We start from the raw sequence: 25,490 nt of genomic DNA on the forward strand, positions 1-25,490 counted from the left end.
TTTTTATCATCAAATACATAGTGTGGAAATAGAGTGTGAATTATACAACAATTTACTACAAATAAAAACATAATCAGTGTATTGAAAATGCAGTATCTAGAAACCCCAAAGTTAAGGTTTTGCAAGATGAGTTTTCTCACATTTCTATTATTACATAAAAATATTAGTTCAATCTAGATGCATTTTTAGAACTTTGATTTTTGTAACTGCCACATTACCTGCATCCAAAAAAATGCAATTCAATGCAGTATGAGAACATCCTGTTTATTGCAACAAGACGTATAAAAACAAGAATGTGCTGTACAGTGGCTGTTGGCAACTGTCTATGCATTAACTTGGGCATAAACGTCAATTTGTTTATATCAAAACAAAATTTCTATCCCACTTTGAGAACCACATATGCAGCTAGTCTACTTAATCATTTATTTACCAACCACCTCCCAGCCCCCTACTCCTTTATTTCTTCAGTATACTCTGGGTCTTCCTCTTAAGTATCTAATCGCCCAAACAGACAGTCAGAGTTTGCAGTGTATCTGGCGGAGCAGGCATCAGACCTCGTTCAGTCCCTCAGCTCTCACTTCACTCAGAGCTGCAGCCAGCATCCATGTCCACCCTGAGCACCAACATGGCACTAGGAAAACTGTGCATAAGCTTTTGTTGAGAGATAAACACTTACAGGAGAGTTAGTTTTCCCTCCTGATACACTGCCCAGTATACTTTTAGAGTACTGCTTGGATGAAGTTTTACATTCTGTAGCTTCTACTTTTTACTCTTTTTCCTTTTAATAAAGAAAAACTTAAAAAAAAAAAATTGCTCCAAGGTGCTTAAGAAAAAAACCAACCCACAAACATTAAAACTCCAATTTCTGACCTGCACTAGAAGCTGAAAGTCCTGTACCAAACTCCCAGAATTCAATTTACTGTATTATATGAAATTAATCTCAATCATAACATCATCTGTGAATAGTCACAGAAAATGTTTTGAAGTAAAAAGAAAACACTAAATTCGATACTTTCTTGTAAATGCAACTTCCACTCTCAGCAGTGACCAGACACACACACACAAAAGATGTATCTGCTTTCCTTCAGAAATTATGTCAGGAGTTTATGGGATTATGTGGGATTAGAATCTGTGTTCCTATGCACTTCTCTGCATTTTCCCAGCTGGCTTTTCCAAACAGACCAAGTACATGATTTTGTCAGAGCTAGTCCTCAACCTTTCCCCCAGAAAGGGAGACGACTGTTACACAATAGACTTAGAGACAATCTTACAAGTTAAAAACTAGATTTTAGAGCAATTGATCATGAAGAGTGGACTAATTATTGTTCTAAACTAAGCAATTTAAAGATGAATTAAAGATCCTAATCCATCAGGTAATAGGAAATAAAATAGTAACAGGAATATTGCTCAATTTGTAGATGTTTGTGGTTCAAGTCAAGGACAGAGCATAAAGCTGTTTTCCAGGGGGCAAGCAAGGTGGTTTTGACTTCAGATGTGAGCAATCACTTCATCACATAAAGTTATATGGAGACCAGATCTTTAGAATTCTGCTACTCTTTCAAACAGAAAGGGAAGACTTTTTTTTGTTTGTAATAAATCCCATTCATAATTGTTTAAGTAATTCCAGTGCTTCTGAAGAAAATCTGATTACCAGCTCCAGACAGCTCTTAGCATAATAGCAACGGTATAAAACTAGTTGAAAGCAAGCTCTGAAAGCCTACATAAATCAATATTAAAGAGAGAAAAAAAAAAAAACCCAAACCAACAGTAGTTTATTATGTTTAATCAGTGCATAACTTACGGAAGGACCAATGCTTTGCCAGGATCCTGTTAAACAAGCTCTGCAGAACCAGAACGACTACCAGCTGGTGCTACTGACTTGGGCTGACTCCACAATGACATTGCAGGAGGAAATTGTATCTGCTACTCCTAATCCCTACAGACTTCCCAATATTATGTTTTTTATGGTCCTCTCAATGTAAACAGAAGAGGAGGAAAAAATCGGATAGAAAAACTGCCGTGGAATACATATTGAGTCCCTGCACATTTATGAGTAGCAGTCTGAGATCTTAGTTCTCAGTTTTCATACTTCAGGACTAATCAAACTGAAAGAAAACATTTCGTGAAAGCATGTTCAGACCTACCAGAAGATGTCACCATGGAACAAAGAGGTGAACTAGTTTAGTCTGCAAACTTTTTGGAATACAAAATAACATATTTCAAGCAGTGTTTTCAATAAAATGCAACTGTAAAATTTACTAGTGTGATAATGTTGCTGATGGATGTTCCCGATTTTTTTATGTCCCGCTTAATATTCAAAGTATTTGAAACTATTTAAGTATTTAAATACTTAAATAAAGTAAAATTAAGTAAAATTACTAAAATAATAATTTTAAATACTTGAAATATATTATTTCATTATAACCTTATTTTCTAGCAACACTTCAACAGAAATACTTGTTTTATAAGCAGCTACACAAAGAGGGTGAAAGTCATGTGACCAAATACAGATGACAGGCATTTCTAGGGGGTATTTTAATACAAATATCTAAACCAGATTAATGACTCTCTAAAAGGGTTAATTTATCTTAGATTAATGCTAAACTTTCCCAGGGAGATATTTCCTGTGAAGGGTATAGTCTGGAAATATTGCAAGATGAAAAGGTGTAATTAAAAGAGATTTAGCATCCAGTAGAGAATACATTAGATTTCCAAAGTAAAAAGGATTATTTAGAAGAATAGAATTTTGTATAGCACAAAAATCTTATTCCAGAAAGGACAGATACTCTCTCAAGAGGAGAATTAAGTAGGTCATCTCTCAAATTTCAACTAAATTCAGTAACCAGAAAGCCTGCATCATGTGATATGTGTAGATAACACATCCAGTGAAACACGATCAATGTAGGTTTTCCAAGAGAAGTTTATACAAACCCTCAGAATATAAATTCTCAAGAGATTATTAATACAAATTACAAATTATTGTACTAAGCACTGCAAAACAAGATCCAAAATCAACAACCAAACACACTCTTAGAAAAGTCAAGGCTCGAATTTACTATCTTTTTGATTTAAAGGTTTACTGAATTTATGGATTGCTGGCTCCTACTCTACTGCCATGTGGGAAGGCCAGTGGAGTTATGGTTTCTTACATAGATATTAATTACATATATTTGCAAAGTAGTTCCACAAGCTCTTCACATCTTGGAGTAGAGAAAACAAGTGTCACCTTCGCCAATTACTGTTTTTAAAATTAAGTAACATCACACTGCTGGTTCTCTGTAAGTTGGCTCAGGTAAAATTTCCTTCTCGATGCCATATTATTCGATTCTTAAAGAGTCGGCCTGCTTGCTCTTTGCTATCAGGCCCTAAATAAAGAGGTATTTAAGATTACCCATGTCCTGCATCTCCTTTTCAGTCTTTGATGTTTGGGTAGGTAATGAAGTACCCAGTAACTGCAGAACTCAATAAAAAAAAAAAACAATTAGCCACTTCTTTCAAAAATAAAATTAGGTCACCTTTTTCAGTTATAAGAAGGGTACCTATGAGCTCAACTTAGAAAAGTTTATTTAGGCATAGTGACAGATAACAAAAGAAGTGGGCATAACAGCAACTCGAAAGGGAAAAGATGCAGGCATAAAATAAAACAATACCTTTTTTTTTTTTAAAGAAGGGAGGAAGGGAACTCCTATTTGAATTTTGTGCAAACTCAAAAGCATCACAGATATACTTTTCATATGCACAATATCTCATTTCACATAGTATAATAAACCACTTTGATTTACACTCCCTAAAATAACTGCAGTAAACTCACTAATTAAGGTATTTGAGAGCTAGAGAGAACGACTTACATCACAGGTTTTAAAAAGAACCACATTTAAGAACCTACATACACAATTATTAGCAGCATCTTTTCTTTTTTAAAAAATACTGGAGCAGTAAAAATGAAAACCTTAATACTTCTTTTGTTTTTATTAAATATATACTTGTATAAACACTAACATACCAGCAGTTGAATGCAAGTGCAGGTTAAGTGAAACGGTATTCTCATTTCCTACCTTTACCAGTTAACTTGAAGGATTCCAGAATGTATACAAAAAGCACAGAAAGGTAAGTAAGATTCATAAATAACCAGTAAAATGATCACACTTTCCTACATCCAGCATGTCTTAACAAATAAGCCTTGCGCTCTTACTGAAAGATTTCATTTATTCTCCAGAATAGGCCATTTCCACAACCATGATTCCCTCATTAAACAATGGGATTTATCAAGTCCGTACATAAGACCACAGTCCAAGTATCCTTCATAGGTTTCCCCTCCAGAACCAAAACAGAAATGGTTTTGATGCAAATGACAGAAATGCTGGTGAGACAAATCAAATCTCTGAGAACTAAAGCCTTAAAATACACTTTGGTTTGGATTGTAACTATTACAAAGCACTAATAACATGTATTCTCATTAACCAGACCTTCTAACAAGCTCTCTGTAAATGGTTGTACAAGAAGCGCCTCCAGATAATCTCTTAAAATGACCTATTCCACAGTGTACATGAGATAAATGCACAGATGGTGATGTCAGACAGTAAAGATCCCAGGGCCAGCTGAAGATCAAGCTGTGTGTTTGACAAGTAGGGGCGGTGGGTGTCATTGTTTATTTGTTTTTGTTTTAATGAATCTTACTCTCTGAAAACATGTTAGGTTTCTTCAAATCCTTGGCCACAAAAGATGGGAGGGAAAAATATATTTATTAGAAAGTAAGGGTAATGCTTTAGTTCACACTTGAAAATATTTCACTATGGGAACCAGCACTGCTGTGGTTTTGCATGTAGAAAGCCCACAGCAACTGCATATATGCATACAGAGATCAACTCTGTGTGTAGGTACTCACTATATATATTTTTACACATATACACATAATCACATGCCAGATCCTTTCTGATACATCTCCTCTTTTTTAAAATCCCACTTAAGAGACTTTTCAAAGCTTATGAATGTTATACATTCTTAATTCAGAAGGAAATTACATTTTGTTTTATGATGTAAGCAGGCAGGCTAAATACAGTAGGGAAGTAAAATGCAGAGTGGGCACTAGGCACGGCTCCTGCAGAAAAATTCATCATTCTGCACAAATCCACCTTATTCCACAGACTTCAATTTGCCTTCTGAACTGTATTTCTTATTCAAAAGATCAATAAATTAGTTGGTTTGTAAACATAAATAATGTATTTTATGTATTATACTCCAAGAATAAGCTCTAGCAACATGATACACAAGCTAACAAATGCAATACAACAGCTCCCTTTAAGATTCCAACTAGCTTTCCCAAATAAAACTATTTGGGAAATAAATAAAAACATTTGGAATTTGGAGTCTCATTTTGATACACATTTCCATAACAATGTGTTCCAGTAAGAGTATGAACATGGCAGAGTTTCTAAAGCCAGACTCAATACTTACTCTTAACGTGTGATGCTCTTGTGCTAGCAATGCTGTGACCTCCTCTTGGAAGGTAATGACCTCCAGAAATTGTCCCCAGAGCGCCATTAGAAGTGAGCAAAGCTGAGCAAGATTCATATTTATAAGTTCTGCCAGTTCATCAGGATTTTCCATTTTCTGAAGTCAGGAAAAAATATTTACATGGTTAACAGATGAGACCATAATGTACAGACAAGAATCAAAGAGGTATACTCTATCTTATTGAGAATTTTAATTTAAGAACTTCCAAATGAGAATTGTTTTGTCTAAGTATCAGAATTGAATTAATCTATTTTATGTTGCTCTAAATAGTATCCAGTTCTCTTTTAGAATTAGGAGTCCTGACATTAAATTAAAGCAGCAATTCAATTTATGGCAACAATAACTGAGTTTTAACATGCAAAAATACAGTATGCTTGGAATAGGAATCAGAAAATCGATACTCACTATGTTAGTCCAAATTTGATACAATCGTAAAAATTTAGTAAAAGACATCTCCATTTCAGAATAGTCACAACTCACAATAACATTTATATGGTGCGCTATATATAACTACATATACTTTAAGCATAATCAGAAAGCAGTGTTATGATATAGGCTTCCTAGAACCAGATCACCCCAAACCAAATTCAGTGTGAAACAAGTTTTTCTTTCTTAGCAATGTACTGTAATCCTGTGATACAGTCCCACACCAGTCAATTGTATACTGCTAGGCTTATGTTCCCTGCCATTTTAGAAAAAAAATACGTTTTTTCAGAAACTCATTGCAGGCACATAAGACACTGAGGCAAAGGGTTCAAAAAGCAAAGATAAAAGAGTAAAGATAGTAAAGACCCAACTCTAGCAATATTAAAGAGTAAGTAGAAAAAAGGACAGCAAATATTGAAACACCAACATATCAGTTGAGAGTGGAAATAAGAGGAACTTTTGATGAGAAGTGAACAAAAGAACAGAAAGGAGAAAATGGAAAAAATATACTTCAGCAAGCTAAGGGAGAAACTAAAGAATTCACAGAACTAAAGGTAAAAAAACCTTTTAATATATAAAATAAGATTATTAGTTGCCCACAGAGAGCTAACTGTGCTGGCTTTGTCTCCAGTTATACAAATGATAACCTTTTAAAGCCAGTATTACATTTCCCTGCAGTTATATTACTACTACAGTAATGAAAAGTAAGCCTACTGTTCTTCAAAAGCTGGACAGATGGCCCACTCCAGCAGTAAACATGGACAATCTTTCAAAAAAGTTTTAAAATCTGTGCTTTAAACTTTGCTGTGACAAGGAAATTAGCTATTCAGCTGGGGCTAGTTCTGACTAAGGAGAGAGTGGGGAGACAAATCAAAGTAATCTGAAGTAGACAGTGTTTTCTTGAGAATGTAGGGAAAACAGGAAAAGACAGCATCAGGACAAGTCCTTCCAGATGAGGGGATCACTTGGATAATCTGCTTTTATACAACTTACTACTACTGTTTGATCTTCTAACGTTGTTATTTGATAGCATTAAAAACAAATAATTCAAATTATACATGAAGAAAATTCAAAATGTGATTTTAATACAAGTAATCCACCTTTCTATAATATCCAGTTTCGTGATATACAAAAGTTACCATGGCTACACTGACACACCAAGCCACTACATCAATAGTTAAATTGTGGAGTCAGTTAAACAACTTCTCTTTGAGTGAAGAAGAGTTGAAATAAGTACTGGCAAAAAACATACAGGATGTTATTACTGAAACAAACAGTTTATTCCCAAGTAGCATTTGAAATCAGCATACTCTACTTTTATAGTTATTTCACTTATATAATACATGAAAAAAAATTGTACCTTTACTTCTTCACACAATTCTGTAAGACGAACTTCTACATCTATGTTTTCTGGAAAGATGAGAGGACATATCCATGAAAAATGCCCTTTCGGTTACAGAGTAAAACCAATTATCTCACAAAATAATTTTAAAACATGAAAAAGAACCCATCAAATAGAAAGTGCCACAGTCATCTTTAAATCAAGTAAATTATAAACTCCCATTAAAATAACTTCTTATAATTTCTGAGATTGAGGATAGAACACAATTAATAAAAAAAATGTTTGCAATTGAGTATCATGATCACTTATCATGATATCTTGTCAAGGATACCAATTTTCCATTCAAAATTATACTTGAAAATACTGTGATTTAAATTATACAGTTTGCAGATTATCCATCGAGAGCTGCTCAGCTATTCAGCACCAATGTCATTGTTCACAACCAAGGTAACACAATTTCTCTTCTACCTCAGATTTTCTAGAGATACCTTATTCCAATACCATTTTTCTACAGGTATATTATTTGCCTGATTTGCAAGATATGTGAATATAAATACAATTCTTTAATTGTCTGAGGAATTATATTTTAGTTAAATAAAACTGTTCTTTAATTGATCTTCCTTTCAACAGCTCAATGTTAAGAGCAAATCAATCTTCCATGGTATGGCAGCTTAAACTGGATCTGAACCTTGAATGACTTATTTATAAAGAAAACAGATTTATTCCTTCATGTAAGATGTTTGTCCTTGTTAATCATTCCTAGTCTAATTAAGGGAATCTGATAAAATAAATAATAATTTCATACGATGTTTTGATTTCCTTCTACATCTGAGGTACCAGTAAACAAGGGAACAATTGATAAACCCTAAAATTGTCTGTAAGAACTATTTAAATATAAATTCATTTCTGAAACACAGTATTAAGGAAAAAACCAATGTTTCTTGAAAACACACACCAACAAAACATGCTTTGAAACTCAAAGTAATAAATTTCAGCAACAGTGTGCTTACTCAATTTGTCTTTGAATGATACCACCTAGATTGGGTAAGTATATATTGATTTTCAGTTAACTGCATCCATTATACTTCGGTTTAAACTTAATGCCAAACAAATTAACTCACATAGCTCAAAAGTTCTGAGAAAATATGCAAATTGCAGAAACGCATCAAGTTCTCAGAAACAAGTTTAGAAATGTTTTTGAAAGAAATTATTAGCTAAACAGTGCTTGATGATAATTATTCTGAAAATACATGAAAATGGTTTAAGATATGATACTACTTTTGGTGTGTTTGGGGCCACACAAATTTTGTCATTAGTGAAAAAATTAAATGGTTTACTTATGAGAAACAATACTGATTATTTATCTTGTCACACTGGAATTGAGAATAGGCTTTGAACCACATTTAGAACTCTGAAGTCTAGAATCATTATGGAAAATCCCAAACTACAATGTTATATTAAAAAAAAAAAAAAAGACGACAGGATATGAGACAAAAGGAAACTAAATACTAACATTCTACAGCAGTAATGTTCACCCAGCAAACATCTGATACAATTTTGCTGGCTCTGATAAAAAACAGTTTTGTTTTCTTTTTAAAACAAAACCAAAACACAGTTATAGAAAATTAAGTTGGTGACCTAGTATGAGACTGAACTGCCCTTTTATTCTTTTCCCATCACAAACTTCCTTGTGCCTAAACAGCACTGTCATCTTTTGTCCAGCATCAGGCCAACACTGACAGTCTCCAAAGGGAAAACTGGCCATTTAGATACGGACAAATGCACCTTAAGCTTTGAGAACATCTTGTGTAGTGTTTGGAATAATCAAGCCTTGAGATACCAGAAGCAATCTGAAAGTTTTCTCAGGAAAAAAAGGTATTTGTCTTTAATTATCTAAATAACTGAGTCTGTGATGAATTAAGTGAAGCTGTAATTTTTAGCTGTTTTATTTAAATGGTGATAACTGACTGAACTCTTCAATCATTTTTGTTTCGTAAAGTAGAACAACACTAAACCAAAAAATAGTAATAATTTCTCATTTTATTATCTATATTCAGCCTAGAAATAAGTAGCTCAATTCTGCAGAGTTCATCAGAGTTCAACATACATTCACTATGGCTGAATAGTGAAATAGTGTTCCTGTTTACAAAAGAATGTAATATTTTATATTATTAATAAGAATGTAATATTTTATATTATGAATAAAAATCTGAGGGGTTATATCACCTGCGTTGAAAACATACCTAGGTAGGCGTCTCTCTGGGTTCGTGGATATTTTCTTCTGAGAAGGCGTTCATAAAGGACCTGCATGCTGGCCTTGGCTAGTTATAGGGATTGCACACACATGACTAGTTACTACACTCCTTTTTTCATCTGTGATTTATTATTTGCCTTAAAGTTAGTAAAAAAGCTTATTGCTAGCCTCGCAATTAGTGCAGTTAGATCAGTACATGAAAGCATATAATTTTAGTGTAGTTTCTAGATTATCACTTGTGACACACATTAAGCTAGCATTTTTTATTTCCTGAAACCAATAATACTGAAGTGTTCAATTACAATTATCAAGTCCAGCAGTTGTCTGCACATGCTTCTGCAAAATCACTGTCTTGTGTTAAAATTATTTGACAGAGCAATAGCAAAGCAAACAGAAGAAACAAAATTAAAGACATAATAATTTAATTTAAAACAAAAAAGTGACGATTCTGGAATTTAAACAGGACTTGAGATTCTCTTTTGCCATGCCCATTTAAACTTCACACATAAAATCTCCACTATAGAACAGTTCATTTACTTTAAATTTAAAAATAAATGCAAATGACATTTGTGTACTTTGTGAAGTCTAGAGAACTTCAATTTCTTTATAGACATCACAGAAATTTAGATTTTAGAATTATTAGTGTTAATGGTAGGCATTAGTTAATTTTCATGAGCACAAGGTAATAGAAGCATAATTAATATTTACATCACTAGTCCTTTTTTGTTATATCAATTGTCCCAATCAATGTACATACAAAATAACTGAAATAAATTTAAAAAAGATTTACAAATAAGAAAACAAAGTAATTCTAGCAGAGCCTTCAAAAATAACAAAAAAAAAAAACCCTCCACAGGAAACAAACTGTCAGCAGAATATGTACAATGAATGTTAAATGTAAGTAGTAATTTTCTCTTCATATATTTATTTTGAGCATTTCTGTTCAAATCTGCATTCCTAAAGGTAAGCTAAATTACCCACAGAAATGACAAAAGGTCTGACTCAAGTTCCACTAAAGCTTATGAAAATTCAGGAATTGAAAGTCCTATCTGAAACATTTAAGTATCAAGATTTAGTCTAAGCCTATCCTCACAACAACAATAGTGCCAACAGATTCTATTTGAGAAAAAGCACATTTTGTCCTTAAAAGGAAGACTAACAGTTGAGTCATTCCTTTAATAGGGTGTTCCCCTCTGTATCAAGATTAAGAGAACTGACACAGAAATATTCTTTGCACCGTAACTGTAGCGGTATTTTTGCTTCTATAAAGAAAAAGCCTCAGTTTATGGCATTTTTCTATGCACAGATTTTTAATGCACTCCCTCCCTCAAAATTTTTTTTTTTTTAAAAATTAGCTTTGTATTTTGTAATACACAAGTGAAACACTATTTGTTTGAATCACTAATTGACCACATCACATTTTTAAAATAGCTTTCATATCTCAATTTCCAACCTTATTGTTTCCTAATGCTTAGTTTTGACATTGGTCAAATTAAACAATACAAGAATCAATAAATGCTGTCTACAATCAATGTAAATTCCAAAAGATCTATTTTTCAGATTTAAATAGAACTTTACATGACTAAAAAGGTGTATGCTTGATGAGGAAAAGGTCTAAATCATCCTTGCCAATGTATTTTCTATTTTTACTTCCACTGCTCTCCTAGTTCACAAGCTGAGGCTAAACTCTCTAATATACCTGCATTCTACAGAAATGTAACGTGCATTTCTGTACTTTATGTTTCATGTAATATTTTCGCAGTTACTTTTATTGAATGTAGTTACTAGAAGATTTCATGGCCACAGAACTTAAATTTCTTTCTATAAGACTGTCCTGTAAGAGTTTAATTTTAACTTTATTAAAGAAATAGCTTCTCTGAAAGCATATTTTAACTACTCAGTTTTATAGAAACCATTCTTGTCTATTTAGATTTTTTCCTAATTCTTAGGTAACTAAGTCTGTTTAAAAAGTTACACTACAAACTGAGCCAGCAGCAATTTCTTCTTGTAGGTCTTTTTTTCAGGTAAGTTTCCACTGCAATATTCTCAAATCAAAGCTTACAGAGTTTCAATTTTTATACAAATATACAGTATTTCCTTATAGCAAACAAGTGTAGCATGCTACTTGGATTAAGAGTTTCTCTACTTTCTCACCACTAAACACACTGATTTGAAATAACAGAGCAAATCAAGACCAACAAGAAAATATCTATTTTCATAAATTCAGGCTGTTATCTTTTATTAGTAACGTGACAGTACTTGTTTCTTTTTTATTTTTTTCTTGAGTTATTAAATTCCAGCTCAGTTTGAGCAAAAAGATTTTAGATATAGAAGATGTATGAAATCAATGCCAGTTTAGTTTAGAAGAGGGGTATTCTTAATAAACATCAACAATAAAGTGATGCATTTTATTAAATTCAACATACCCAGTTCAATTCGGTGAGAAGAGGGGAGCTCCTTTGTTATCATAATGAAATAGCTATGTAACCCTTTGAAAGCAAGCAGCAAACTGGCACAAAGTGTATAGTGGAAATTATAGGCATGACTGAGGAAAGACTCTGAAACAACAAAACTGCAACCCTAAAAAAAAAAAAAAAAAGAGGCACGTATTAATTTTGTACAATAAATGAAAAGAATAACTGAAATGACAGATAAGCAATTTGCCTCTTTTCACAAACCTCATCCACATTTCTGCAATTTTCAATGGATTGCACTATATTAAAAAAGAAGGTTAAACACTTAATATTGTAAGCATTCCATCTGTGTGTTCCTGAAATATGTAACATAGCCTTTCGGAACAAATTTTCTCATTTCCCATATCAGTGGCACACCAAAGGAACTCTAACAAAGTCCATTCTTTATCAAGCGATATTTCTGCAGAAAAGACAATATTCACACCGCCCAACAAAATACAAATAAAATCTTAAATTGATATATTCTTACATCTGCTGATAACTGTTTTGTGTAGTTATTGCCAAAGACCACACTTTCAAGAGAAGGAATCACAGAGTCCCTGTTCTGTGCTGGTGCATTCCTGTTCAACCATGTATTCTTCACTGGGCGAGGAAAACTGCAAAAAGCACAAATGAACTGGTAATTTGAACATACTATGTGCCACAAAACTATCATAGTTAAAACAAATTCTTGATTTTTCTTGAAAAGTAGTAGAAACAAGGACCCTCAGTAAGATCCTGGAAGTTCCTAGCACGATGGGCTGCCCTTTTAAAACCCCTCAGGATGGCCCAGATATCTCAGTTAAGTCTCTGGTGCTGCACTAGGGGAGCAGTGCTTCTAAAGCAGTTCTCTTCAAAGCACGTCTCGAGCTAGTTGGGAGAAATTTAAGACATTATTACCCTCAACGGTCGCCATCTCTTACAATGAAGGTGAGCAGACTCTGTGCCAGCAGATTGTGGAAGCTCTTCCTCATTATTTCCAATGCAAACCTCAACTAATTTAAACAATATTCCTGAAAATTTAAGCCATAAATTTTGAACTGTAACAGGTAAGAAGCATTCATTTTCTGCAAACTTTGCTGTGGGGACTTTACCTCCTACAACTGAAACAGTAACAAGCAGCTAGAAAACTGTCATACAAACTGCCATTGATGTTTTCCTAAGGGATGCCTGATCTCTGCCTACTGAGGAGGAGAGCTCATCCTGATCCCCTGAGAGGACAGAGCATCCTGCAACAGTAGCCTCGTGAGAACAAAGAGCTGGGAAAAATGAATGAAAGATGAATGAACGCAGAAAGTGCAGACTTTTAGATAATGGACAGAAAGAAGCAATGACAGGTTAATAAAAAGAGTAGATTAGGGCTGTAACCACATGGAATTATGTCCTCTCTTTCAAGGAAAGTGTAAATATTTGGTGTTCCTGAGACAAGGTGAACCTGGATGCTACTCTGAAAATGAAAACACTCAAGAAGTGACCCCTTCCTAGCAAAGGGAGGGATATCAATAATGTGAGTGTCACCCAAGCAGAGGAGCAAACTGTCACCCAGGAAAGCCCAAAGGACAAAGGGAAGCGAAGTCTGCAATGTCCAGATTTTTCAGAAAGAGGTGCTCCAGAAAAGTGTGCTGGATATGAATACAGCAAGTATAAAGTATTTGCTAAATATTACAATATGGAGTAGCCCAGCTGAAATAAGATACTGTAAACTTGAAGGTTTCTTCCTCTCCCCACCCCTAACTGATTAGAAGGACAACTTGGATCCCTAAAATGATTTTGTGGACACCAGTAACATCCTACTGTAAAGATAACAGAAGCAGCATGGAAATTGCTGTTTTGATTCAGTATCTCCTCACACAAGCTATTATCAAGTTGAGGTTTAAAATTAAATAGCATTATTGTATCATCACTTGAAAAGCCAGAAACAGAGGAAAAAATGTAAGAAAACCCTCAGATTTTCTGCAACCTTTTAAAAAGTCAGCAGGGACAAATACATTTCTGACTGAAAATTAGTAACAAAACCTGTTTTTCATTTTCTGACAATGAAGTGAAGTTTGACCCTACAGTTATGGAATGAATACAGGTGAAATGCCTGAATTTCACTTGTGGTACAGTGTGACAACTTACACTTTACATACATGCTTCTACTTTAAGTGTATAAGTTTTATCAGATGAAGTCTTCAACAGCAATACTAGCTTATGATAATTCCCACCTCCTCAGTACTTGCTCCTCTCCCAGATAATGCTGTGCCATCCTTTCAGATGTGCCAAAACACAATTTATTTGCATTTTATTAACAAAAGATTACCTTATCAATGGCTGATGCAGAGCAACCAAAGAAGCATGAACTATAACCGATATGACAGAAAGGTGGAAGTAATCAAACATAACATTGACGTAATGATGAAGGCCCCGGTGTAAGTTAAAGTGCAACTTTAAAGTTCGGCTACTAATTGGCTGTAGTGTGGTCAGGTCATCTGGTCTAAAAAGAAAGTAAAACAAAACAACATACAATTAGAATGATCATATTTAAAGTACAAGTTATTGATAACTGATGCAGATAGCAATTTAGCATAGGTCTATATTTTGGAATGCAATGACATCTTCCTCAGGAAAAAAAATATGGAGAAAAAAAAAAATCAGAATCAGACAAATCAGTTATGAAATCTTAACAGACTCCTGAACTGATTTTTTACCTTCATATGTCTAATATGAACACACTATGACTATATATAATACTGATTTAGTAATTTTAAAAAGTTAACATATATTGTTTCTTTAATAAAATTTTCTACATTTAAACTTACGAATAGTCTGTATCCGTGAAGTGTAGCTCTAATGTTAGCAGAAAATTCATTTCATTAAGAGACTCCTCAATCTAAAAAGAAATTGTAAAGCATGAAATCTTTTCAGGTCCCTTATTTATACTAATCGGAATTGTATATAATGAAGACTTAATTATGTGAATATAGGAAAGTTAAATGGCAGATTACCTTCCTCTCATCTAACAGCATTTTTATTTTGAAAATCATCACATCGTTCACAGAAACTTCCTCATTTTTGTAAAGAATCTGAAATGTTTTACTGCAAACTATGTTGTCGTGGATTGAAGCAGGAAAGGCAAGATCTGCACCTGAAAAGAGAAACAAGTATTAATATAATTGGTCTAGCATCTGGAAACCACAGAGCAGCTAGTAAGTGGAACTATCATTCCTATCATTTTCATGATGACTATTAAAACTGTAACACCAATAGTATCAGCAGTTTCCATTTCAGAACTGCATTTTATTTCAAAGAAATATTGTATCAATATTTTTAATGTAATTTGCTTTTAATATAAGTTTGAACTGCAGAATTTTTGCTTTGCTCCAAATTGGAGCAAGACATTCTAGACATCAAAAATTGTAATAAAAATCCTGAAATCTGTCTTGTTTCATCCAGTATTCACAGTGATTTGCAAGGTTTAACCACACTGAGAACTTTTAATTACCTACAGATGAGGCAGAGAGGTTAAATGACATACACCACTCAACTGAATTAATCAAGAACAGAGGTGGTTCATTCTTTCCTTCTGTATCTTTGCATACTGCTCTGGCCAGACCAGTTCCAAGTGTATCACCCGACCCTTACATTTCTCATTCAATATGACACTTCTGCTTTCAGTCCAGAGGCTGCTCGTGAAAAAGAGTTCAGAAATCCTTTGCTCAAAAAAGGTTAAAAGACTTGTAGAAGAAATGAGAAATGGTTTAAACCAGTTATTGAGGAAGTATTTAGCATAATAGCAAGGGGTTATCACAGAGGAAATATCATGATAGGCACTATCCTGTGAAACAACACATAAAAGAAGATGGAACTTGGAAGAACACAAGTTACAGAAGTGCCAATGCTTTCTTATCACTCCTTTACAAGCAGGCTCAAGAACATTAACCTCTTCCAGAACACAAAGTCTTAGGAATGGTGTAAACGGGGGTGCAAAACATTCTTTTAAATTATTTTGATTATTCTTAATAAATTACTTCAAAGGAATCCAGAAAAGAAAATTTTCTGCAAAGTTTGTGCTTTACAGATTTGGGTTCTACAGGCCTCTGACAGAAAAATCACTGTACCTGGCAAACACTCCCACTCTACAATCTTCATAACATCTTAGTTCAACTTCCTTCAGAAACAAGAAACAAGTAAAAACACTGGGTTTTGCTGAAGTGCTTTCATACATATCATCAATTTAGGCATCCTGGACAAAATGCTTACAAAGGCTGAATCATTAAAGTGTAATTCCCCTACACATAATGCCACTTTCAGCTTATATCCACCCATGTCATCTGTTACAGGTGAAGGGCAGAGCGGGTATGGTTTCACATAACACGTAATCTGATATAACCGCACAGCATCAGCAAAAGGGATCTCCCACTCCGGTCTGATACAAAAGAAGTAACGGAGACACGTGGCCAAGGTCCCACTTCCTATGCAGCGTCCAACTCTGAGTTACAGCCCTCAGTTCTGCTGACTTCAGTGTAATGTGAAACGGCACCCTCAGAAGCAAGTGAGAGGAGTCGAAGAGGAAAAGCTGACGCCAGGAACAGGCTGAGCCACATCTACGTGGGCAGCAAGGTCTCACAAACATGAGGTCAACAAGGTAGAACTACTATTTTTTAAGTCAACTACGTACTGATTGGTCAAGACTATTTCTAGGCTTCTATCCACACAAAAAGTCATCTCAGCAACAGAGGGGAAAAATAGTGAGGAATTAACTTATTCTTGCATCGTAAAAATGGACCTCTCATTCCTAATCTGCCTTTTTTTTTTTCCCTGCAAACCAGCCACAAGTTTCTGATAGAAGGAGGAATTCAGAACAGCTTCAAATCTGAAACAACCTCATACAGACTAGAATTACATACGTTTTTCTTTTAACTTTCTAGAGCATCACATCTCCCTTCAAATTACAAGACTGCCAGGAGACCTTCACGAGGCTGGAGCTAAAGCAAGTGGCTTGCCCTATCACAACTGTAATGACACTTATTCTGGGTCCTGAGCAATTCTAGTGAACTACTAAAAGACATAAGAAACACAAATGGAAGAAAACTGGATTTAAGGTATCATGGGACCTCATGAAGAGCTGGGAAGGGCTGGGCAAGGGGTGGAAGGAGACACAAAAGAACAGGAAGAAGGGAAAAACTGAGACTGTGTATTTGACTTTGGTAAATGAAAGGAAGAGACAGATCAAAGAAACAGTCTGTGGGAGAGGGAGAAACACACAGCTAAGGTAAGGAAATTGCAGGTGACTTGTGCAGAGGCTAGGGAGAGCTAGAAGTAGGCAAAATGACTTGGACTAGGAAAACCATGATGCTGTCAAAGGGAACAGGATTTAGATCAGATAAGTATGAGGAAGACAGACAAGAGATAGACAGAAAAGTATAGGCAGAAGTACCTAACCAACACAGGACATCATTCTCAAGAATGAGAGCTGTGGGCTCCTGTCCAGCCTCCTCTATGGTCAACAAGCAGCAGACACTTTCAGATAGTAGGTCAACCCTCTCAGTGCTAGTCCACACCTAGCCTCATAGCTGCTATTTTCTACAAATAATGGCAGTCTCAGTAACTGGCGTCAGCTGTTCCACCACCTTGAGCAGAAGAGCTGTGAGTTAGAGCTAAAGCATCCAGCTCTGCTAAATAAAGCAAGCAGCTGAAACAAATGGAAGGTAGAAGTCCTCAGCAAGACCAAGCACTATCATATCCACAAGGACAAACTAATGCCCTTTCACTGACCAGCTTGTAACCTTCTCTCCGCTTTGTTGTGGCACAAACATTATCAGTAACTACCTGATAAACTAAACAGAGCCTGGTCTAAAAAGGACCCCAGTTTTTGGGATTGGAGGGGTTTGGTTTTTTGTAAAACGGCTGCTTGTCAGCTGCATCAGTGCCCCAGTTGAGTTCCCTGGCCACAGAGCAATATGAAGGTAAGAAGGAGTGGCCGGTGGGAATCATGGGCTGATTTTTTTTTTTTTTAAAACAGTACTGCTGATCTAAACTCACATCAAATTGCAGTCTTAACGTTTACATCCTTTATGCCTAGTAATAAGACAAAAGAGCTAACACGTATATCACAATTTACTAACAAGATTGCAGCTTTCTGAAAAAAATAACTGAAGACCATTCTAAAATATACCACGAAATGGAAAAACATTTTTTTCAGCAATATTAAACATATCATTAAGTGACACTATTAAAAAAAGTATGTTTTACTAAAGGATCAGTTTAGCAGAGCTCAAATCCCTAAACCACACTAAACTTTGCCTTTGAAGCTGAGTAATTTTGGTTCATGAGAATTATTTATTTATTTCACACAAATCCAAGAAATATTCAGGAAGCTTGAATAAAATTCAGTATCTACACTGTCGCTCTACTCAGAGTTACTTTTAAAATAGCCTCAAAAATTCAGGTTGACTAGTAGGTTTTTCTTGCTTGCAATTCCAAGAATTTCACCTGACATTTGAAAAATTAATTCATTTTTTGCTTTTCACATTTTTACAGCATGCTGAGATGTGGGCTTCACAGAATTAGGAGAGCACCAGCAGGTTTCTCTGGGTTCAGTTTGCATAGACAAAGAAGCCAAAAGTGAGTGCCACATTGAAAAAAAAAAAAAAAAAAGAAAAAAGATGAGGGAGTGGGTAATTCTGTTCAAGAGGTTAAATTTATTTTCAACTTTGCCACCAGACAGCAAGAGAACAAGTTTGAAAACAGCAAAACTGGATCCTTTCAAAGTCTTTGGAAAAAAAATTAGCTTAGCAATCTGTATAAGAGTCTATATCTGAAGTTCTCCACTACTTTGGAGTATCTACTTAAATGAGGTCTGCCCTTGGTTCATCTTAGCCTGAAACACGGAGAAGACAGAGTAGATCAGTGGAAAAAACAGAAGACTAATATAAAGAAATCACTATGTTTTGATACCAACAAAGAGAATTAACAGAGGAAAAACAGTAACAAAATTCTGTAATTAACTTTTAAGTTTTATTGCTAAGCACAAGCTAGTTTTTCAGCAGATCATGGAACAGCTTATGTTTTTATTGTGTTAATAAAAAAACTAAAACCACTTTTATATTAGTTATAACAATATAAGACAAAAAGCATGCTCCCTTAATTAGCAAGGTAAGATAATGACCGCATTTACTAAACGTTTTTGCACTTACCAGTTGCATGTAACAGGCTAGCTTCTAATTTGTGTGGAATTCTTGGAGGAATTTTCATAGATGCACGAATCTGGTAAAAGCTAAAGCAAAAGACAGTGATTTGCAACACATGCGGTACAGTACATCTCATTTACCATATACAGACACATACAGTGACAAAGGCAGGAACAGAGAGTGGGAAGGAGGAACAGGGCAAGGAAGTCTATGAAGCTTAAAACTGTCTTATTTTGACTCTTCATCCTGTTGAGTTTTTTTCTTTATCATTAACCAGAGTAGCAGTCAAACACATGAATAAAAGTCTCAACACAGAGCTAGTCTTTCCACGCCCCACAGTGTTGGGGCAAACATTTATGGAGATACATGGTAAACTACACTGGAGAACTGATATGAATGATCAAAATTGATCTCAGAAAGATCTACCACATAGCATATCTACAGGACTGCTATAGCCAGTTCTGCCCCTGAAGGAGCTATTTGTGAAACCACAATGTGTCCCCCCGCCTCCTCCTCAGTGATCCCCAGAAAACACACCATTTACTCTCTACATTGCTTGAGGCCACCAGATATTTAAAAGCACAAATACAGGGTCACACGAGGCAAAATAGGACAGTACTTGCAGTGTTAAGGCACAGTACTATTGCCTTACGCCATCAAAGGCAGGAACCACAGGCCTAAAGCCTAAAATTGAAAAAATGAACACAGAAGTCTTTTAGATCTTTGCCCCCATCTTTAAACAGTTTTTAATCTTATTCAGCTCCATACTGTTTCCAACTTTGATTTTCCTCTATGAAATCCCTAATTGTCACCCATACTGATTTTATGGAAGTCTTTACATAACACAAGCACCCATAAATACCCTTAGATGACACATTCTATCTATCTCATCCCATTTCAGATCATTTATTTTTGTTTGAAGGGGTTAGCTTCAGCTCCTCAATTAACTCGACATGACCTACCACACAGCTCCACAAACACTAGCACCAACGAAAGGGAGGGAGCAAGAACATTCATAATTAGAGAACAGGAAGACAAAAATGTCTTTTTAGGCACAAACATGGTCCTAAATGCCCTTATGAGTGAGTTATGCAATTTATCCTTTGTATTCCACTCAGGGTGCACACTCACTCACAATCTTACGGTTCATTTTCATCATCCCCACTATTCAAATCCAAACTACTCTAATCTACTGTGTTGTTCTGATTTTGGCTTCTAACACTTCAACTAAAGCTGACCATCCAGGACTTCACTAGCAACCAATGCAACTGTGTACTAGCCTAACAATCAACCAATAAAAAATGTCTTAATTTCCTTCCACAAAATTAAAAAGTCAACTTTAGTCTGGTCAAAACTATATATCAAAGAATGCTTTATAATAGAAGATATTTAATGAACCAGTAATATTGCTAGAAATAGGAGATGACAGCAAAATGATTCCTACCTTTTAAAAATCAAATAAAACTTAACTTATTGCAAACTAATAATTATATAATTTGTTTTTAAAAATGCACAGGTCAAATGTTATTCCATATACACTCCTTAACTGATTCATAAACAGTAAATAAATTCATTTTGTACTGGATTAAAAAAACTCAACATTAACCTTTCACTGTCATCTTCTCCAAGAGTGTATGGAATTGAGGATATTAAGAGAGCCTTCTAAACATTAATCCAGGAGGGTGCAATCTAGTACGCTGATGTACTCCTTTCCTCCAGGTCAGATGTGACTTCCATCATTCAGTTACTCATTCACCTATACTGAGGACACGTGATACATTATAATGTATAATGGCCTCAGCAAGGAGATAACTTTCCACCAGCCCCAGTTTCAGTGTCATTTCTGGATCCACAGTAAACATTTATCAAGAGCCTGACACCCTACCACTACAAGCTGCATCTTCCCATGATCCAATGACTAGCCTGTCATGGCAGTGCATACTGCTTGTTACTTCAGTTACTAACAAAAGCATGCAAAATCGTTGGTATGGTTTATATTAAACATTGTCTCAGTAGTTCAGAGACATGCCAGATATTTTACTTCATCTCACCATAACCTATCAAACTGGGTCACTTTATTAGGCTTTAAAATATCCAAAATCTGCATCATTCTCAGTTCATGTTTACAACAACGTGACTGCTCTACAGAGCATAAATTTAACTAAGGCTTACCAACTCTGCCAAATGTGGATAGATTAATAAATTAGGACTATAACAAGGTAAAATGAAAGACAAAGGCAAAATAGGAACAGAGCACCGAATGGAAAAAAGGTGCAATGGGATATTCCTATTACTTAATGCAATAAGACTCATTTGCCCTAAAGATGCTATTAAGTGACTGTTTACAATCTGGGCCTCAAAGAAAGCAATCAATAGAACTGTTCATGCTTAGAATGTAATTTGTGAAACCAAGAGGTTGTTAGGACATCCTTCCTTTTCCTCTTATTACTTGCTAGCAATTAATCAAAAGCAGACTATTCTACCCTTTATCCACTAAACCCTTTACCTGCCCGATATATTTTAATTTGGGTTAATGGGGAGATGAAAGTGTATTGTTTGCTTGTTTGAGACAGGTGGATTTGATTTTCGGTAGATTTATACTTTAAGCAGTTTATAACATAAAATGTTCACCTGTTAATCTGAATAATAAAATCCTGTAGGAGTTCAGCTCAGGGAAAATATGTAAACATTAATTCAAAATCTTGTGCCCAGATCTTTGAAACAATTATTTAACTGCATCAAGATATTTAAATAAGAAAAACAACCTCCTACACAGTATTTACCCAAATTATTCACTGTCCCTCATCTTTAAATGCCATATATACTAAGGATCTATCTGCAAATGACGAGCTATGATACTGAAGCAGGGTACTTTATTCACAAAGGAATTACATTTGTAATACATAAAATAAGGAAATGCTTTCTAAAGTTAAGATATATATTCCTCATTTGACAGCAATTTTAAAAAGAAATATCAAAAAACAAAAAAAGCATCAAGCCTCATCACTCTCTTCCCCCCAAGCCCTGCGTTCCTCATCTTCCTTTCATCTCTGGTTCACCTCATTACTCAATTTGTGTCTCAATGTTTCTTTTTCTATTTAAAAAAGAAAACCAAACCCAAGTCTCTTTCAACTATTTCCCAGCTGTACCATAAGCACTGCTTAGTTCTCATATACACAACTAACCCATAAACCTGATCTATTCTATTGTATCTGTTTGGGCCTCCATGTAACAATTCAGTATCAAGAACTTGTCACTCACATATCATATTCAATTATCACAAATATCGTTAAAATACTATGTAAATAAGATCAGAATACAATCAGCTCTCCATTATTTTATGTAACAAGAGAATGAAATTGTCCTAGGTAGTGCAAAATCCCAGACAGTAACAATGCTACAGAGCATGCCATTGATGGTACAGTAAATGTGCCCAAATAGATGAAGAAGGTTGGGTCTACCAACACTTTCAAACCTCAGTCCAGCATCTTCCAAGAGGTGGCATGTGCAAACCTAATCAGGCAGTTGCAGGCTTAGTGCTACAACTTTTCAGAGGGTATGACAGTTTGGATCCATCAGTGTGTCTATACTAAAACACCTTCCTGAAGCCCACAGGAATGGAGAACACGGTACAAACATCTCAGTGGCATGACCTGTGCTAAAGCAAAGTCAGTAAGATTCACATGCCCCACCCTGGTACAGCGCATTTTCTCTGGCATGCACCTGGAAGTCCCAGTAACATGACACAGGAATACTCAAACTGACCCTGCACCAGTCTCAAATCTCATTCTCAAGTCCTGACTCTGATGACAACCTGGAAAAATGCCTTACTGATAACAGACAGGAGTTCTTCAGTTAGCATTAAGATTCCAGAAAAGTGCTGGGGTTCTTAAAGCTTAGACTAGTAGTGATATTTTTGGTGAAAATTTTTGAAGAATAATTTGAAAAAAAACTGTGTTAATCTCTCTTTTGACTGCATTAAATGAGGAAAACACCATTTCCAGATTATTAAGGGTTACATTTTTCAGATAACAAAAGAGGTCAGAAATATTTTGACAAAGATGCTTTAAAGCTACTCTCCCTGTTTTGAAGAAAAGAATCAATAGTATTCAGAAAGGTGGTATACTGTAAGAACACACATTAATCACCCACGAAAACAGCAGCATCCATCAGTATAAGGGCCTCTTGCTACTTTTTGCTCCATTAGCTGAAGCAGGATAGCTGAGTATTTCATAAACAGAGGAAAAAACAACAGAAATACCATCAAGAAATATAATTTACAATATGATGAAAATAAGCACTAAAAATTGGATCAGAAGCACGAACCTGCTACGCAGTAGTTGCCAAATTACCCTGAGAAACTATGCCATGATGTTTAGAAGCACCACCTGATAATTCATCGAGATGCATTTGGATCATCTTTGATGATGTAACTACGGTTTGGCATTTTAAAAGCCTAGGCTACAACGGCAGCTAATGAAGTAGAGTCTTAATGTGAGTCACTGCAGCACAGGCAGTGCAGGGAATAGATTTGGGATGAACAGCAGACTGACAGTTGGATGAAGGTCTGACACCACACAAAGAAAAGATTTTCACTGAGTCTCTAGCACCATTTTGTCAGGACAATGAGCAAGTTGCAACTGCTTCACCTTCATGTTGCCGATGTAAGAGTGATTTGAAGGACAGTCTCCAAATGGAGACTGAGTAAACTGAGACTTGAAACAGTCTTAAGGATACTTAAGCATTGGAACAGGTTGTCCAGATAAGCTGTGGAAGCTCCACCTATGGAAGCTTTCAAGACCTGAGGGGACAGAGCTCCAAGCAACATGGTTTGGATGGAGTGCTGACCCTGCTTTCAGCAGGTGCGTGGACTATATGACATGCTACTATCCCTTCCACCCTGAATCAGTCTATGATTCCAGAGGCTAAAGGAAACCTGTAAAACAGGGTTCAGCAATTTACAGCATGATGACTGAAAGGCAACACAGCAAGAAGTGCGTATGGTTGGGAGCTGGTACACAAAACAAGTTGGAGATACACCTGCAAATGGAGCATATTCCAGCTCCTGGCTTTCCTGACTCTAAACTCAGGAAGACATTCCTGCCTGTACACAGGCAAGACACTTCTCAACAGCTGATTTGCTGACTTCTCTGAAAGGCAGCATCTTCCAGTTCGTATTAAATTTCCAATGTCATAGACTTGAGGGAAAAAAAGACAATCTATAACACTACCTCTGAGAACTTGCCAACCTCTCCTCCTCTAAATGCTTCCAGCATTTACCTTTACTTATCTTGGGCATGGACACAAGGTTGAGGATGAACACCAGATCTCTTGCTCTGGTTGCACTGCTTAAAAGCTTTGTCCTAAAACAGTTCCACACCCATCCTCCAAGAGGTACCTTTGCGTTTGCTTCACAATGTGCTAGATAGCCTAAATATTTGAGATGTATACTGAGACAGCATACACAAGCAAAGCCAAAGTCACCAGTGGAGAGCTTATAAATCATCAAGAGATTTCTGCCAACCCCAGTCTACACAGTCTCTCTTCAGTAAATAAATGAATGTACTTGCTAATGTCAATTTATCTTATTTCATCCTCAATGTAATCATGCAAATTCATAATCACGCTATTAAAAGGTTCAAGGATATCTGGAGCTTAGTGTCCTTACTACAGACCTTGTAAGGAAAGGTCTTCTGAAAAAGGTAGCTAGAATTACTGCTCTCCTGTAGGAAGAGGAGACCTCTACTGTCCACCCTGTATGAAGGATTAAATCTTATCCATCAAGCTGCATTAAAATCTCAAAGATTCAAAATCTGACATGCGCCAGAAAATGCTTTCCAACACAGCAAAACTGTCAGGTTTCTTTTTTCACTGGGATTATCATTTACAAGGGGATAATTAAGTTTTTTTCATCACATTTGTTGAAAAATGTAATTTATAATCTGAGCAAGAAGTAGGTTTATCAATAACCAGAATTTATCTTGCTACCAACAAAAAAGGAAATGTAGGAAGTAATGGTTATCTGACTTTTTCACGCTCTCACATGGAACCACAGGCAGTAATGTCTGCAAAGGCAGTTGTAAAGGATAACCATTATTTAAAAAAAATATAAATCTCATGCATTAAAAAAGCATATGGGCTTTTACAGAGATAGCTGCATGAGCATTTACTTGAAAAGACACTTTGCTAGCTGAAGTACATTCCAAGAGAAACGTACATCCTGAAAAAGCTTCATAATGCAATTCATCACTGAGGTGAAACTGTTTTGCAGTTCCTCTCGGCAGGCAGAGGAAAGGCAGAAATGCGCACGGCAGTGTCCAACCTTCCCT

General features: G+C 35.5%; 1 protein-coding gene across 11 annotated transcripts in view; it reads right to left on the minus strand.

Moving 5' to 3' along the window:
* FAM135A (family with sequence similarity 135 member A) overlaps positions 1-25,490 on the minus strand; it is a 94,401-nt gene that overhangs the window by 34,505 nt on the left and 34,406 nt on the right. For 10 of the 11 annotated variants that reach the window (XR_012622644.1, XR_012622645.1, XM_074819795.1 and 7 more), the window contains 9 exons: positions 19,168-19,247; positions 14,977-15,116; positions 14,791-14,861; positions 14,292-14,465; positions 12,480-12,606; positions 11,963-12,116; positions 9,526-9,603; positions 7,301-7,350; positions 5,455-5,610 (listed from right to left, as the gene is read on the minus strand). Coding sequence is in view for 9 of the 11 variants with exons in the window: in XM_074819795.1 (XP_074675896.1) it covers positions 5,455-5,610; positions 7,301-7,350; positions 9,526-9,603; positions 11,963-12,116; positions 12,480-12,606; positions 14,292-14,465; positions 14,791-14,861; positions 14,977-15,116; positions 19,168-19,247 (1,030 nt within the window). In the remaining 2 variants the exon portion in view is untranslated. The remainder of the gene's footprint in view (positions 1-5,454; positions 5,611-7,300; positions 7,351-9,525; positions 9,604-11,962; positions 12,117-12,479; positions 12,607-14,291; positions 14,466-14,790; positions 14,862-14,976; positions 15,117-19,167; positions 19,248-25,490) is intronic. The other variant, XM_074819796.1, reaches the window with a different exon arrangement.

The sequence above is a fragment of the Strix aluco genome, chromosome 3, assembly GCF_031877795.1.
Source record: "Strix aluco isolate bStrAlu1 chromosome 3, bStrAlu1.hap1, whole genome shotgun sequence".
In the NCBI taxonomy this organism is placed as follows: Eukaryota; Metazoa; Chordata; class Aves; order Strigiformes; family Strigidae; genus Strix; species Strix aluco.